General features: G+C 40.6%; 1 protein-coding gene across 3 annotated transcripts in view; it reads right to left on the minus strand.

Moving 5' to 3' along the window:
- Positions 1-792: 792 nt before the first annotated feature.
- The window catches only part of LOC309371175 (uncharacterized protein), a 112,583-nt gene continuing 95,576 nt past the window's right edge, over positions 793-17,799 (minus strand). The window contains exons 3-8 of one of the 3 annotated variants that reach the window (XR_014168840.1): positions 13,177-13,278; positions 10,648-10,698; positions 9,381-9,492; positions 8,260-8,371; positions 5,391-5,500; positions 793-875 (exon numbers count right to left, since the gene is read on the minus strand). Coding sequence is in view for 1 of the 3 variants with exons in the window: in XM_081913862.1 (XP_081769988.1) it covers positions 9,412-9,492; positions 10,648-10,698; positions 13,177-13,278 (234 nt within the window). In the remaining 2 variants the exon portion in view is untranslated. Of the gene's footprint in view, positions 881-5,390; positions 5,501-8,188; positions 8,372-9,380; positions 9,493-10,647; positions 10,699-13,176; positions 13,279-17,799 lie in introns of those variants that run through there. The other 2 variants (XR_014168841.1, XM_081913862.1) reach the window with 2 other exon arrangements.

Consider the following 17,799-nt stretch of genomic DNA (forward strand, 5'->3'; position numbering starts at 1 on the left):
TTATTAGTTTGGTTGCTACTGTTTTGTAATTTTGATATGTTTTACTTGAATGCTGTTGGTAGCTTTTACATTTTAATATTTGTACATCACTTTGGAGATTTTTTTAATAGAAAAGTGATCCATATATACCATTTGTAATACATAAATTCAAATAAATTATGGTGCTGCTTTTGATTTACACCCACTTAAGGAACTGGAGGGTCTGACTCCACCCCCAACAGAATATTTATTTGTATTTACCCCAACCTGTCATCAGATTTGCATGTTATCCAAAAGTGAGTCAAGTGGCCACATATTTCTGCCATTAGAAAGGAAAGTGAGAGAAACCTGGAAGCTCAATGAATGGGGCAAGACCAGCAAAGGATTTGGGACTAATGTCAAGCTCAGTGAAAGAATCACAGGTTGTAATGAAGAGAGGTGAGGGAGAACAATACACATTTTTCTTGAATTATAATATGGTACCTATGTTCCTTTTTCATGGACCCTAAATAAGAGAACCCTAAATAAGGGGTCCCTATAGAGTTAGGGGCCAGTCCCCTGTACTTTCAGTCTATTCATTCAGAGTCAATTTCCCAGCAAATTTCATGGTGTGATCTGCAAAACTATTGGCTGCTTTGAAGGAAAAAAGCAAAGTTATGAGGTCACCCTTCTACACATTAAAAGAGCAATCCTTTTGCCTTACTGGCATAGGATGCCTGCCTATTTCTGGCCATCTTTGACTGGTGATTAGAACTGAGAAGTTAAAAGGCGCTTGCAAACCTTGAAGCGTAATGTACTCTGCAGGAGATGTTTATAATTGTACGTCTTCTTGCCTCCAACTCTGCATATTTCACTAGAATTGTTTCTTTTGAAAGCAGCAACAGCCAAAACTCATTCTGTGCTAGGTAAGAAAGGGGAATTGAGAGAGAAGGTAAATGCCACAAGCTCAGGGTGTTTTGAAAATTACTAGCTTTATTAAAAATGAGTGTTATTGTTTGCAGGCAGTGGAAAAACCAGATACTTAATGATGAAGCCCCCTCCCTCCTACCCTCCCACAAATGCGTTTTCTGTTGTTTATTCCTGCTGTGTTGACCTTTCCCCCCAGCCTCTCTCTTGACCCCTTAAAATCAGGCTTGTGTACTTGACTGAAATTGCCCTCATTAAATTTACTGATTATATTTCCACTTGGATCCCTTTCCTGCCCCCCTTCTTTTTGACCTCTGTTTTCTTCCATACAGTTCACTATCCTCTTTTGCTTCACAACTTGGGTTTCCACCATTCTGTTCCAGGCTGCTGCTGCTCCCGCTTTTCAGATAGCTTATTCCATTGGCTATTCAGCAGGTGCAAGATTACAGTTGCAGCCGCCATTTTAACATTGCCAGCAGCACAGTACAGTGATACCTTGGCTTACAGGTGCTTCAGGTTACAGGCGCTTCAGGTTACAGACTTCGCTAACCCAGAAATAGTACCTTGGGTTAATAACTTTGCTTCAAGATGAGAACAGGCGGGAGGCCTCATTTGCTAAAGTGGTACCTCAGGTTAAGAACCATTTCAGGTTAAGAACAGACCTCCAGAACAAATTAAGTTCTTAAGCAGAGGTACCACTGTATCTTTTCCTTTTTAAAATATTTTATTAATTTTCCATTTTATAATATTTAAACACACCTTCATTATCCACTTTACTTCTTTTGCTCATGCGAGCCTGTCAACTTCCCTCCCTCCTCCCTCATGGTTTTCAAAGTTCATTTGTATATCATAGCATTTATACATTTTACGTTTCACTCATTCACAATTTTAAAGTAAATATAAAAGGGTAGTAACAATTTTCATTGCAAGTCTTTTTATAACCTGCTAGTGTTGTTAACTGCTTGCAATGGTCCTTCAACTATTGTATAAATTTACTCCAGTCTTTTTGGAAAGCTTGATCACGTTGGTTTCGGATTTTTCTAGTCAGCTTTGCCAATTCCGCAAAGTCCATCATCTTCATCTGCCAGTCTTTTTTCGTTGGTATTTCTTGTTGTTTCCACTTTGGGGCTAAAAGGATTCTTGTTGCATACATAAACAAATTTTCTTTTTTATCTCCCTTTGGTATCTTTTCACCCAGAATACCCAATAAAATTGCTCCCGGCTTTTTAACAAAAGTGTACTTATACATTTTCTTTAATTCATTATGTATAATTTCCAGTAGCGCAGCATCTTTTCCAGTGGTTGCTGTGGGAAGCAAGGAAACAAGGCAGACAAAAACATCAGAGCCTGCTCCAGTCAGACTGGTCCCTCCCATTGTAGGGCCAACAGGCACTATCTGCCCTCTGGGAATCAAGTGAGGCAGTCAGGCAACGGCCTGTTCTGAGAAACAATGGGAGATACATGTATGGTGGCTTGGCAATGACCTAAGGCTTCCCTTCTCTTTCTGTGACCAATCAGGATGAAGCCTACTATAACAAGGGCCAACAATGAGTTTTACCGGAGAATGCAGCTAGCAACCTCCAAGTAGTAAGCAAAGAAGGGATTATTATTTTTTTAGTAACGGAGCTGGAGATTTTCCTCAGGCCACATAGTCATCTTCTTTTTCTTCCTTCTTCTTTGGTGATCACTCATAGCCGAGTAAGATTGTCTTCCATAAACACTGTTTTAACAATGAGTCTGTAAGTGACTGTGGAGGCCAATTCTGGATCCACACATCCTTCCACAGTGGGGACATTGATTTCTGGGTGGGAGTTGGTCATGGTGTGGATTTGCCAAGCGTGCCTTCCTCTTAGCACGTTTCTCCCTTGCGTCCTGAGTTTGAGTGTCTTCAAAGCCCATGACACCTTTGGTAAAGGCTGTTCTCCAACTGGAGAGCATGCAGGCCAGTGTTTCCCAGTTGTCAGTGTTTATACTCCTTTTTTTTTTTTAGATTTGCTTTGACATAGTCATGGACAATTGCTGGCCTCTAGCCTGCAGCATTTATTCAGTGAATTACATGAATAGTTTCACAAGTTGTACTAAGGAGCTGTTAGCATGAACTGCTGAATAAGAATTGTTTGTACTCAAAAACCACCTATTCTAAGGACTCAGCTACATTAGTAGAGCAAAAAAATTCTATGTGATTTTTACATAGCATCCCCACCCCCTTTATGTTATAATGATTTAATTTCTGGGATTTATAGTGGGCTTTTTCTGTGTATAGATCCAGCCCCAGAGTTTGCATTTAAGTCCCTCTTTGGTGAGATATTTTCTCCTGGAGATATTCACTGGTTCACCAGGGGACAATATCTCATGAAAGAGTGACATAAATGCAAACTCTGGGAATATGTGGTTTTGAGTAGATATATATTTAGTATACTGGATAAAGCAGAAAACCTTCGGTTTGCATTTGCAAGTTTCTATCTTTTTTTAATCAAGTGATTTTCAGATTATGCCTCCTCTCACTTTCTAAACAGTTGATTGTGGCAAAATAGAAAAGATTGATTGCTATTTTAGAAATGGCAAAGTATGTCTACTTTTATGGTGTCCGTAAAGATGTTCCAGTAGGCAGATTTAGTCTTGTCTGCCATGCTATGGCTCTGTATCTATTTTTTAATACTATAAAGGTTTAAAAGAAGGAGGGCAACAAAACAATGTGAAAACAACAATACAACTGTGGGGGTGAGGTTGAGGAATCTAGTCTGAAGGACACCAGATTCCCTGGATCATATTCCCTGGATCTCTAGAACAATATGGTCAAGGTCACAGACTCATTTTTCATTTTCATATATAATTAACATGTTCTAAATCATTCTACAGATAATTTTCCAAGGTTTTGTTATTGGGCGGCAGTTTTTCAAAATGGCAGTTTACAGGTGAGTAAAACAACCAGAAGTGTGAAATGCAAGATGACTCAGAATTTCTCAAATGTTTTTCTCAAGTTCACTTAAATACCTGGCCAAGAAAATAGAAAAGAGATTAATGACCTTTTATTGTACTGATAACTTTGCCTTCTTATTTTGTGAACTGACAAGAAATTCTACATTAGGAACAGATGAGCTTAGGGTAATAAAACCCATGCTGGTTGTGTGTGCTGTGTCAGTCACAAAAACATACTCCCCGTCAACAAATGAAAAGAAAAATCTGTATGTTTTAACTCCATCCTCTTCTTAGTGGTTCTTAGCATTGAGAAAATGTGATATTAACTGAAATGTGTTTTACCTGCCACATTTCTTCTGACCAATGTAACATCACAATGATGTTGATCCATCTTTTGTATGCATCCAAAATGGAAGCTCTCGGAAATGCATTTCATGGCTGCTTCTAATCCATGAAATTGTTGTGACTCTGCATGAATGTACCATTGATGCTGGCCAGCTTGTGTGTAATTTTGATAACAGATGTTCCCTAGGATAGATGTTTACAGCTATCCAGGTGCACACAAGCCATTATAGACTTGGTGGAGCTTTGGGGATGGGGAAGAACCTAGAAATAATATAACAATGATACCTGCACGTTGAAAGTATCTGATTTGCCAGGTTCTCACGATTGCACTTGATCGCACAAGCACCAAACAGTATTTTTGCAAGTATTATGTAAGCAACATGATAGCACACTATAGAATTTGGCTCAGATGGGTGCCTGTAGAGAATTTAGCTTCTACTTCACTTTCAAAGAGCATGCAAGAGAAAACCATGTAGGCGATGTGTCTATGGTTGTAGCCCTAGTCCTGCAGTCAGGCCAGAACAATGTTGCTTCTTGGGCTCAAATTGATTTCCTTGGGCAGCTTTCGTTGAGAGAAAAGATCTATAAAATGAGTTAAAGAAAATGTTTACAAACACTTTTGTTAAAAAACCAGAACCTTTTTTATTGGGTTTAGTGGATAGACAGATACCAAGGCAATATAAAAAAATTGTTCTTATATGCAACAACTGTGGCAAGAATTTTGTTAGCCCAAAGGTGGAAACCACAGGAGTTACCAACGAAAGAAGAGTGGCAGATGAAAAATGATGGACTTTGCAGAACTGGTGAAGCTGACAGGAAGAATTCAGAGTCAGCGAGACCAAGCATTCCAAAAGGACTGGAACAAATTTTATATTTGAAAGACAACTGTAAGCAATTAACATCATTAGCAGGGTTCTCTGAAGGGACAATTGCTACCTATTCAGGTTGAGAAATATAGTATTTTAAGTAATGATATAACAAGGACAGGAAACGAAGCGAAATGTAAAGATGTAAAGTTTAATTTTGTAACCCATCAGATGGGAGGGAGGGAAGTCGTTAGACTCAGTCGAGCCAAAGAGATAAAATAAGAGGGTACAATGTTACGTAATGTGATTATATGTAATGGAAAGTTATTTTGCTATACATTACAACAATGACCCTTGTTTTGTTTTTTAATAAAAAATAAAAAATTAATGAATGCGTACAAAGCATGACAATAATAAGAATGGGCATTACCTCACCTTTTCTAGGTCACTTCCTGTAGAAACAGTCCAAGAGACACTGGTGCAAGTGGCAGAGTGTCTCTGTATCTCTAGACTCCTGGCTCTGGCTGGTAGCTCCAGTCCATTTGCTGTGGGAGATAATAAAACTGGGAGTTGATTTTGCAGCAGTAGTCCATTCAAAACAGCTAGTCAGATTATGAAAACTTGCATCATACGCAGAATATGGAATGATGCTTCTTGGATATTAGGGATAGGGGAGAATTTTGTTTGGTCCACATTTTTAACCAATCCTACTGAAATATACTCAGAGTCCTGTCGTGATTTCATGCTCTTTATTGCAGCTTGTAAAACAGTGATTGAATTGCCTCCAAACCTCAGGCTTTTATATACATTATTTACACAATGAGTCCCGTCTGATTGGCTGATTCTGCTTCCCTCCTGGAGCCTGATTGGTCTTTTCCTGCAGGCCAATCAGTTGTTGCATTGTACGATCCTACCAGCCTAATAGACTGATTAACTTCCTCCTGGAGCCTGATTGGTCTTTTCCTGCAAGCCAATGAGTTGTTGCATTCTAGGATCCTACTTGCCTATTGTTCTAGGATCCAAGCTTAGTACATAACACCTACCTATCTAATTTGCAGCTCCTGGATTAATACATAGTTGTTTTTTAATGCAGTTGTTCCTTTGGACTGCACACTTCTTTAAATATTATGGTGCAGCTTCTTCTTCTTCTCTTTAAAAAAGCCTACAAAAATGTGTATTTCATGGGGGAACTGCATGCAGAAATGTATGTTTTAGGAGAAAAGGAATGCAACTTAAATGTGGATTAACTGCGTGGTTTTTCTTTCTAAAGACTCTGCAAAAAAGGGGGGATATTGAATGGGCTTTTGACTGCATGCTGATTTCTCCAGCCCTATTCAATAGCCCTTGGAGCTATAGGAAACCCTGCTTGTGGACCATCATTCCAGAGTGATGGCAATGGGAAGTTTGGTCTCTCTTACTCTAAGCTTCCCATGAAAGAAAGGGGTCATTCCAAGAGATAGAAACAATAAAGTGTCTCTCTCTCCCCACCACCAACTTTTTTTTTCTTGCCACCCTCTGAGGAATTTGCAGAGATGCACTCTGTGAGCTTTCTACCATGCAAAGATTGCTCCTGTGCTGGAGGAATTCCCAGATAACTAGTTAAAGCTGACGTTATGGCCTCTGGGCTCTACAAGACTGGAACGATTGGGGCTTTATTTACAACTGAGAATTGGGCCAATAGTAACCTGGAGCTGTTTTCAGACAGACAGCTCTCTGCGTTTATGCTTGCATACAGCTGTTTTCTGTAGCTCTGGGAGGTATAAACTATGCCCTGCTTGCGCTGTCAACTATTCTTGTTTTAAAACCATGTTTCCTAACAACCGTGAAGGCTACAAATAGCAAAAGAGAGTCCAGAGAAAAAGATGTATAGTGGGAAACTTATAAGCACATCCTATGTTCTATTCATAGGAAATTCATGTAAAAGCATATGTTTTCCCCTTCAGGCACAATGAGATTACGGTCTACAGCAGGCCTGTTCGATCAGTGTTCTTCAAAGATGAATACAGCTCCACTATGCCCATTTTTGGACCTGCCAGGTGCTTAATAATCTCCCTTAGGCAGTCCTTGGTTGGGAGGGAAAACAGCAGAGGCCATGATGCAGTGCCAAGGGACTGTACAAGGGATATAGATACACCGAAAGGATTGTAGCCCAGTGGTAGAATATATCCTTTATATGTAGAAAGTCTGAAGTTACTCTCCTGATAGCTCTTCCAGGTAGGGATATGAAAGGCTTCTGTCTGAAATCCTGAGGTCTGTACACCATGAACTGCAGCCTTAAGCCGCCATACTTACCAGCACAAACCACAGAAGTAGACTGATAGTTTGTTTATGAGCATGATGCATCAGAGCCCTCTATCCTCTGCTTCTTGCTTACCCAAACTCCACCTTCTTGAGCTGTCCTAAGCTCTGCCTTCTGTCGCCATCCAGGCACTAGCATTTTTGAAATTCAAAGTTCATAGGCCTAGTCAAAAATAAGCAATTGAGCATCAGCTACTGGACCATCTTCATGGCAACACTGATACATTGTACATTACAATGGTATGCCTGTGAGCAAGGACGGCAGTACTAGAGCAAAGGCAGCAGTACAAAGCAGCCCCGATAGGAAAGGGTGCAATTCAATGCAGGAAGTTGACACCCTCCTGCCACCTCCCGTTCTCTAGTTAAACTCAGGGTGTACTCCAACCACATGGGAAGCCATTGTCATTGGTTGATGTCTGGTCAGCCCTCAATGAGTGATTGCTTGGTTGTCCCATTGTTGGCACTCTGGGTTCCATAATGAAAGACAGGCAATATATAATAATTATTATTTTAAAGAAAATGTAAAAAAACCATCACTATAATAATAATACACAGCTATTAAGATACGGGGCTTAAATAACATTCAGTGCTGCAAGAGCAGAAAATAACCAATTGTCTTGACTGCAATTTGTCAAATGTGCTTTTTCTCAGTTTCTTATTTTTGAGTTCATTTCTGCAGCCTTCACTTCATTTCTGCTTCAGTTGGTATTTTTTTTTTGTCCTCATGAAAATTCATCTGCATTTTAGTTATTTCCCCTAATACACACATTTTCCCAAGCAGTTTCCCAATCATATAATGCATTTTATGTTGTTTTTTACTAATGTATGCTTTTTATGCACACTTTGCTCATCATACACATATTTTTGTACACATTATTTGGTTGATGAACTGCATCATAATATTTGGAGAAGTGCAAATGTCAAAGCAGTGTTTCAGTTTCTAAGGGCAAATCAGACAAATTCTCATTCAAATTCAAATTGAGCTGAATTTCTTCCCCAACCCTACCTGTGGGATAGCAGTATACCAGTGAGGCTTGGGGCAGGGTGGGCAGCTGTTCAACTGATGATGCTGAAATTTAAATCTTCACTTCACTTCGCTTCCCAAGCATGATGGATTTCTGAAAGAGTTTAAGCTGCACATCAGAACTACAAATTCTTTCCTTGCCTTCCCTTTGGAATATGCCCACCAGGGAGCAAACATTACATTTTAGCGTTTAGTCTTATTTTTGAAACCAGTCTGAATCTCTTGAGGTATTTGCTGATCCTATCAAGAATGCAAAGGTAAATGGACAGTGACTGATTCAATTAACCGATAGCATCTCTTACCAACTTGCCAAACAATCTACTTGGGCTAAGTAGCAAGACAAGTAAACAGAGAGATATACGTATGTAATTACTTCTTGGAATTTTCCTCCTTGATTTATGTATCAGTCCAAGGTGAATACTTATAGATAGTGCCATAAGGAGGGTGGGTTTTAAAAACAACAACACAAAAACAACAACAACACCTTACATAAAAATGTCATTTTCTTCTTTTTATGACACTAGGATGCTCGGGAATAATTTACTGTATTTATCAAGATGTATAGAGAGTCCCATGGGACACGGGTGGCGCTGTGGGTTAAACCACAGAGCCTAGGGCTTTCCAATCAGAAGGTTGGCGGTTCGAATTCCTGCGACGGGGAGAGCTCCCTTTGCTCGGTCCCAGCTCCTGCCAACCTAGCAGTTCGAAAGCACGTCAAAGTGCAAGTAGATAAATAGGTACCACTCCGGCAGGAAGGTAAATGGCGTTTCCATGCGCTGCTCTGGTTCGCCAGAAGCGGCTTAGTCATGCTGACCACATGACCCGGAAGCTGTACGCTGGCTCCCTTGGACAATAAAGTGAGATGAGCGCTGCAACCCCAGAGTTGGTCATGACTGGACCCTTTACCCTTTACCTTTATAAAGAGTCCCACAAATGTATCTTTCCCTATGAACTATATGTGTCTAATAGTTTTCTCCCACTTTAAAAAGCCATTAGTAACTTTGTGGCATCAGCCTAGCCATCCCATCAATCCCTGCCCTCATCTCACTCCTAATTGTATGCTTCGCAACCAACAACCCCTGCACAAAAGAAATGGACAAAACCTGCAAGGTTTGGATGCAAAGGGCCGAGAAATCATGTGCTCTCCTCCAACGGCTGCAAGCATCTCTTGGGCTCAAAAGATCTCCACTCCGAAACTACAATTGTTAGGGCTTCCTGGTAAGAGGGGAAAAACAATTCAACATGATTAAGGCAATAGTATAAAGACGCCTGTGCCCAAGCACATTTCATTTAACACAATAGCAACAGCGTGCTTGTGAAGTTAAACCATTTTCATAGCAATAAATATTGTAGCTTAAGCACTTGGAATATGCAGCAACGGAAGCATAAGAAGCATGCCTCAAGGGGAAAACCTATTCCAGGGGTCTGCAACCCGCGGCTCCGGAGCCGCATGTGGCTCTTTTACACCTTTGCCGCGGCTCCGGGGCGGATACTAGCGAGGGGAGGAGGCACATTGTGCGCCCCGACACCCCCCACTGTGGTGGGCACTGTACTGGCTGTGACGTTGCATGGGGGCGGTGCGTGCGTTAGTCATGCACCGTCCCGACGTCACCTTCCCGCCCGCTGCGGCTCCCAGTTTTTTTCCCCCTTCGGAAACGGGTCCATGTGGCTCTTTTTGTCTTAAAGGTTGCAGACCCCTGAACCTATTCTTATACCTAGGATTACTTTGTGAGCAGACATCATAGAATAGAATCATAGAGTTGGAAGAGACCACAAGGGCCATCGAGTCCAACCCCCTGCCAAGCAGGAAACACCATCAGAGCACTCCTGACATATGGTTGTCAAGCCTCTGCTTAAAGACCTCCAAAGAAGGAGACTCCACCACACTCCTTGGCAGCAAATTCCACTGTCGAACAGCTCTTACTGTCAGGAAGTTCTTCCTAATGTTTAGGTGGAATCTTCTTTCTTGTAGTTTGGATCCATTGCTCCGTGTCCGCTTCTCTGGAGCAGCAGAAAACAACCGTTCTCCCTCCTCTATGTGACATCCTTTTATATATTTGAACATGGCTATCATATCACCCCTTAACCTCCTCTTCTCCAGGCTAAACATGCCCAGCTCCCTTAGCCGTTCCTCATAAGGCATCGTTTCCAGGCCTTTGACCATTTTGGTTGCCCTGATCACACAGTGGATCAGGCTGTATGCTTTCTGCATTTACTCGACAAGTGACCATCTTGAAGTACAGAGTGGTCCTAACTCTGTCCTGAGCTGGGTCTACACTGACCTGTTTAACGTTATTAGAATGATATTAGATGTATCATTTTAAAACATCACAGGGCATACTTGTGAATTAAATTGTTGAGGCATTTTACCTTGGTTTCTTTCTGTTTCCCTGCTGCCGGTTTCTGGTTGCTCTGCAGTGCCTGTCACATTTTAATAATGGGCGTTAAAAGCAGAACATAATGTGTCCATCTACATTATGAAAACCAATCCTTAACCCTTACTTAATGTTATAAACCATGAGTGTAGATCAGCCTCTGGGGTTGTTCGGTTTGGCAAAAGCCTTACGAGCTCCTACCAGTCTCTTTCTCTGTTTCTCTCTGTGTGTCTCTCTCACACACATTTTGCAATGCCAGTTTCAGGTTGCTGCAACAGAAGGGCCACATTGAGATCTTCTCCAACAAATGGGCTGGCTTAGGGTGCAGCAGAACCTTGGCTGGCCCTACTCTGCTCCTAATTTTTAGACAGCAGCACAGTGACAACCTCAGCAAGTTCAATGCGACTATCCGTGGTGATGAAGCCATCCCCACCCCCCAGCTGGCTGGGCCCATTAGAGGAACACCTCCATTGCATCCTAAACACACCCACCCAGCAGTTGTGGATTGGGGGTTAGGATACCTCCTTTAGCTTCTGCTGCAAAATGACCATAATAGTTCTTGAATATGATGTTTCACCTCACTATGGGAGCTGCAGCTGCAGCTCAAGCACGTTCAGCAATAATTTTCATCTACTTATGAGGTTGTGGGTAGTGATCAAACAACAACAATACTGTAGCTTTTTTTTTGGCTTCTGAACAACCAAGATAGGATCTCTTAGCCACAGCCTGGGTTTTGGTAATGTGGTTTAAAAATAAAGAGATGGTTTGGAGGTTTTGTTGGGTTTTGGTTAAAGATATTCCATAAAGTACATAATTACTCCACAATTGCTACTTAATAAATATGAGCATTTTTGCATTGTTGCATGTGCAATAGTAATTATATCCTAGATTGCATGACACACGTTTTCATACATCTTCTAAAGTTGCTTTAGTGTTCAGGATTAAAACCTTGTTCGCGCACTAAAACCTTGTTTGCTTCTCTTTAAATCTTACAGATGTTTTGCCTTAGCAGAAACTTTTAGACTGCAGCCAAACTTTCACTTTAGGTATGATTTTTGCAGCAAGTATAATTTCACCTCCAAAGGAAGTGGCTTGGCACAGGGGATTGGTTAAGGGCCAAGTTAAGTGTTCTGAGAACTAACAGTCTGAAACCATTCACAGGGTCAGGCACTCTGGGTAAATGTCCCAATTCACTGTAGGCAAGCGGGTACCGCAAAGCAGCACTGATAATTCAGGCTTGTATTAATTCCCAGTAAACACACACACTTTGAGAAACGAAGTTTGGTATCGTGCCAGTTTATCTTTAATGCATTTTATTTCCAGCATTTAAAGCTAAGTATTTAGGAGTCTGAAGGGATTGAAATGTTATTCAATTAAGTTTTAGGGATCAAAGTGTTATTCAATTAATTGGTGTGATTAAACGATTAGTTGATAGATTGCATATTAAAGACTGAATGATTAATTGGAGTCAGCCATCTGGACTTTTAGACTGCTCTTACTAGAAACCTTTCCTGAATATCAGTTTGTATTGCAACCAATGCACAGTTGCAACATACACTCAAATTACCTCTTTACTCGGGACAGTTCCTATTTTTCTGGAACTTGTTCTTGCTAAATCACTGTCCTCACCTTGTCTTTCTGGACAGATTTTGGGAATGTTTTTTAGATATTTTATTGTTAAACCTCTTGAACCACAATCATGTGCATGTCTACTTAGAAGTAATCACATTGAATTCAGTGAGCTTTACTTGGTGCTGTGGGTTAAACCTAGGACTTGCCGATCAGAAGGTCAGCGGTTCAAATCCCCGCGACGGGGTGAGCTCCCGTTGCTTGACCCTAGCTCCTGCCAACCTAGCAATTCGAAAGCACATCAAAGTGCACGTAGATAAATAGGTACCGCTCTGGCGGGAAGGTAAATGGCATTTCCATGTGCTGCTCTGGTTCGCCAGAAGCAGCTCAGTCATGCTGGCCACATGACCCGGAAGCTGTACGCCGGCTCCCTTGGCCAATAAAGTGAGATGAGCGCCACAACCCCAGAGTCGGCCACAACTGGACCTAATGGTCAGGGGTCCTTTACCTTTTAAGTGTTGCATAGCAGGAGTAGGGAACCCCTTTCAGCCTCAGTACTGAATTTCTTTGTAGGCAATCTTCCAGGCGCCACATACCAGAGGTGTATGGAGCATAGCTGTCAGCTGTCAGAATTAAGGGAAATTCCCTTATTCTGAATAGGATTCCTCGCAAGAAAAGGGAAAAGTTGACAGCTATGGTATGGAGCCAGAGGCAAAAAGTATGTGGAGCAATGTTATGCCGATGTTAATATCGTGCAGCATGAAGCAGTTGGATGCATAAAAGTTGACCCCTTTTGCAATAAAACTTGCCCAGGCCCGTAAATATTATTCAAAACTTTACTAACCAGAACTTCTCCCAAAAAGGTACAAAACACTCATTGATACATCCAGATAATTGCATAAAACATATGTTTATCCATGCATAGGTTCTTCTTAAATATATATAGCATAATTACCATTAGAGTAAAAATCAAATCTCTGTCTCTCCCATAGCTTGCATCCAGATTAAGGTTATGCAGTTCCTGGAGAGGAATCTTATCCACCCTTCTCTCACTGTACTTGGGGATAAAAGAAAAAGGGCAACTCCCTTCAAAATGGCAAAGTTGCAATTGAATACCTTAATCACATGATCTAAGGTTAAACACTCAGGTGAAAACTAGCAGAGAACAGTTAATTATCAACTCAACTAGAAGCTTAGAGTTCTTTCTAGCTGAGTATACTCCAGTGGAATTTTCCAATGTTAAATTTTAGCAACATACATACAGGCATTCTGTGTTTCACTGTGTAATTAAACAATTATACTTAACAAATGTATGTGACTTTTATCTTTGTACAACAGGCTACATTCCAGAAATATAAAAATCAGCGGCCTCCCTTTTGTATACATGGCTCTCCATCCAGGTGAGCAGTTCAAGGATACATTCCATCTAGTCAAAAGCACTTGAGGAAGGTGCAGAGCAGACTAACGAGGGGTGTTTCCTCAGAAGAGAGTATGGGGTCTGTGGTTCTTCTCCCCCTGGTATGTAGGATTGCAGCCTTCAGGTTACATATGCTTCAGGTTACATATGCTTCAGGTTACAGACTCCGCTAACCCAGAAAATAGTACCTCAGGTTAAGAACTTTGCTTCAGGATGAGAACAGAAATCGCGTGGTAGTGGTGCGGCAGCAGTGGGAGGCCCCATTAGCTAAAGTGGTGTCTCAGGTTAAGAACAGTGTCAGGTTAAGAACGGACCTCCGGAATGAATTAAGTAGGTAACCAGAGGTACCACTGTATGTGAAATTAATTTTGATCCCAAAAGTCTCCTTAAATATTTTTCCCTGTACAAACAAACAAACAAACTTGATGCAAATATTTGGGAAATATTCACCGAAATTTTACTATATTACTATATCTGATCTTTAGTTGTTTCTAGTATTAGATAACTGACAGTATTTGGAAGTTGGCATGTAATATTATTGATATCTGATAGAAGATATATACAAGCATTTAGTAGTTGGTAATTGTGAATAGTTATCCAGAAGGCTTTTCTTCTGTTCTTATGACAGTTATTAGCCTTCATGTCTTCTTCTTTGCTCTAGGTCAGGAATAGACAAATTCGGCCTTCCAGATGTTTTAGGACTACAACTCCCAACTTCCCGGACCACTGGTCCTGTTAGCTAAGGATGATGGGAGCTGGAAGGCGGAGTTTGCCTATGCCTGTTCTAAGTCTTTCAGATTAATTCCATACCTGTCTACTCAGAAGTAAGTCCTTCTTTGTTCAGTGGGGCTTACTTTTAATGCAGGAGATGTAGACTGACAAACTAAGGTACCTAAAATTTGATACAAAAATTTCACATTCCAAGTATGAAGTTTTAAATGAAAATTTGAATGAATTTGTGGAATGCTGAGTAAATCGTCAAGTTGAAGGGCTCATTATGAATCTGAGAAGAACACAAATATAAGAAAGATAAGATGGTAACATATACAAAGCTTCAGGGGTGGGGGCCTGGGGCAAGAAAATAAAGACTGGGCTCTACACAGAAGATGCCTATACTCCTGCTTTTTACTGACTGACTGCAACTGACAAAATGGAGAATGAGCGTGCCAGAAGATAAAGTTGGAGAGCTATGCACCAATAGCAACCCCCAATGGGTTGCCATACATGGGTTCATCAACTATTTTTGATGGTAGGTTTCAAGCTGGGCAGGCCTGGTTTAAACTCTCCTGTCACAGGGACATCAGAAGCTGCCTTAGGCTGAGTCAGACCACTGCTCTAGCAGAGGGACTTCTTGGTAGTGGCACCCACTCCCTCCCATCAGATGTCAAGGATAAACAACTATCTGACTTTTAGAAGACATCTGGAGGCAGCCCTGTTTCGGGAAGTTTTTAAATGTTTGATCTTTTATCATGTTTTTAATGTTCTGTTGGGAGCCACCCAAAGTGGCTGAGGAAACCGAGCCAGATGGGCGGGGTATAAATAATAAATAATTATTATTATTATTATTATTATTATTATTATTATTATTATTATTATCTCAGTATCGTCCACACTGGCTGGCAGTGGCTCTTACCAACCCTCCCTGGATCACAGGATTTATTTATGATTAAAAATGACAAAGCAGTATCCAAACAAACAAACCTGATGCAAATAATCCAAAAAATGTTTTAAATATAAAGGGTTTAAAAGAGAGTGCTGTCCTTAAACTGTGAACACTTAAAGGCCTGAGAACCATGGTACATTTGAGTGTGTGTTGAGTCATTTCACTTGGATATAAGTAATTTGAGCACATCATTACTGAAGCAGCTGGGGGCTCGGTTGTCATGGTGACAAACACACAAAATTGTGTATAGTTTCACTGGATCCTGCAAAGCTTGTCAATTAGATGAGTGTTCTTGAAGATTTGAATGAAAACAGACACTTGTCACTTTCTGGCAGCGGTCTGAAATTAGGCATTTGAAATATTTTTTTGTGGATGTAAGGGTGCTTCAGCCGTTTATTTTAAGTTACTTTCCCTGAATGGATCTGACACAGTGGATTCCCCACCCACCCACCCCATGCCTTCCCTTAGAAAGGAAGAGATCACTCTTGTTGAGAGAAGCATAATTACTACAACCATGAATGATATTAACATTTAGAGGTGTACATAAAAAAGGGTAAAGGACCGTAGTCAGCACGAAATATTAGAATGTAGGTGTTGCTCTGGGTGAGTGTTCCGGATTCTCAATCATGCACCAAGTTAAGGATACTTTTTATTACTTTTAAAAGCTGAACATCAGCATAACTAATAGTTTATCTTCTTCCCACAGTCTTACTGCTGAAGCTGTTCCTTGAACATATGCATATTCAGGGGTGCTCTGCGATGATGGCATGTGTCTAGGATTCTGCCAATGGGCAGTCTAGGACTGTAGGTCCAGGTCTCAAAGCTCTCTTTGGACACTGAAGCAAAGATCATCCTCTGCTATTGGCAGGCAGCCTCTGGATTGGCCAAGTAAAATAAAAAGAGATTGGCCTTTCTCCCTTGCTTGTTCAGTAAAGCAACACCTCTGATCTGCCAGTTTCCAGCAACTGACCTCAAGGGCCCTGTTTTGACTATTACATGTTCTACAACTTGGTTGGGAGGAAGATGTCTAAAATCCAAGTCTCCGTGGTGGGACCGTAGGAATCCTGTGAACATCTATTTTCTGCTATTGATGACTGCTAATAGCTGAAATGCTCTCATTTAAAGAGCCAGTACATGATGCCAGAATAAAAGTCCAGGTTTCTCAATTAAACTGTCAAGCAAGCAAGCAAGCGCCAACCTCTTACAGAACTTGCAGCCATTAACTTATCTCATACATACCTTCAGCTACTGGTGGTGATGCTCACCAGCACACAATGGAAGCTGTCATTTATTTCCTGCTCATTTTTGAAAAATCCAGTGTAATTTACAGGAATGAAAAGTTGGCAGTGAATGCCACAACTTTAGGGCAGCCCCTGAGAATGCTTCACTGTGCATTTTTCTGCAGGCATTATGTTCCGCAATGAAGATACTGACAACATGATGCACCCAAGGTTTGGTGGCTTCATGCTAGCCCATCCCTAAGCCAGGTTGTGTTAACCTCCAGCAAGCAGCTTGAATTTCAACAAGAAATTAAGGCACCTATGCAGTTGCCAAATCACTGGGTGGTGTTCAACTAACTTTTACTCAAAGCAGACCCACTGAAATTAATGAACCTCAGTTAGTAGTGTATAGTAACTTCAGTGGGTCCACTCTGAACAGGATTATATACATATTTCCCCAAAATTTTACTAATTTTCCACATTTATCACAAAAACAATACGACAATACACACAACAAACACTAAGCAATTCCATTCCTATTATTCCAAGTAGAAAGGCTTCTGGTTTCTTAATAAAGGTATTTTTCAACATTTTTTCCAACTCATTATAAATCTTTTCCCAGAAGTCTTTCACCTTGGGACATGTTCACCACACATGATAAAAGGTACCTTCTTTTCTTTGCATTTTCAACATAGATTGTCATTTGTGTGGAAGATCTTTGCTAATTTTACTGGGGTTAAGTACCATCTATACATCATTTTCATAATATTTTATTTTAATACAGTACATGCAATAAGCTTAACCCCTCTCTTCCACAGCCTTTTCCAATCTTCAGACATTATATTGTGTCCAACATCTCTTGCCCATACTCTGAACAGGATTATAGCACCACATACAACCCATTGCTTTTATATGTTCAAAACAGCCTAGTGCCATGAGAAGGGTTGTTGTGGCAAATGTACACATTTTCATTTTTAAAAATGTAGTTTTGCCTAATATGCAGGCTCTTACAAAACAATGTTCCCAAATTTAATGCATTTATGTATGTTATTTTTGCTAATATATGCATTCCTATGCACATTTTATCCTGGTGTATGCATTTTTGTACATATTACTTGGCTCGGAAACTGCACTGCAACATTTGGAGAAATGCGAATTTCAAAAGATTGTTGGGTTCGGTTCATGCACTGTTTCAGAAAGTGCAGAATGGGTAGTTTCATATGCAAACTTAATCAAATCTTAATCATTCCTATCCCTGTCATAAAGGGAAGTAATAGT

The sequence above is a fragment of the Podarcis melisellensis genome (genome assembly GCF_964234715.1).
Source record: "Podarcis melisellensis genome assembly, chromosome: 5".
Taxonomy (NCBI): Eukaryota; Metazoa; Chordata; class Lepidosauria; order Squamata; family Lacertidae; genus Podarcis; species Podarcis melisellensis.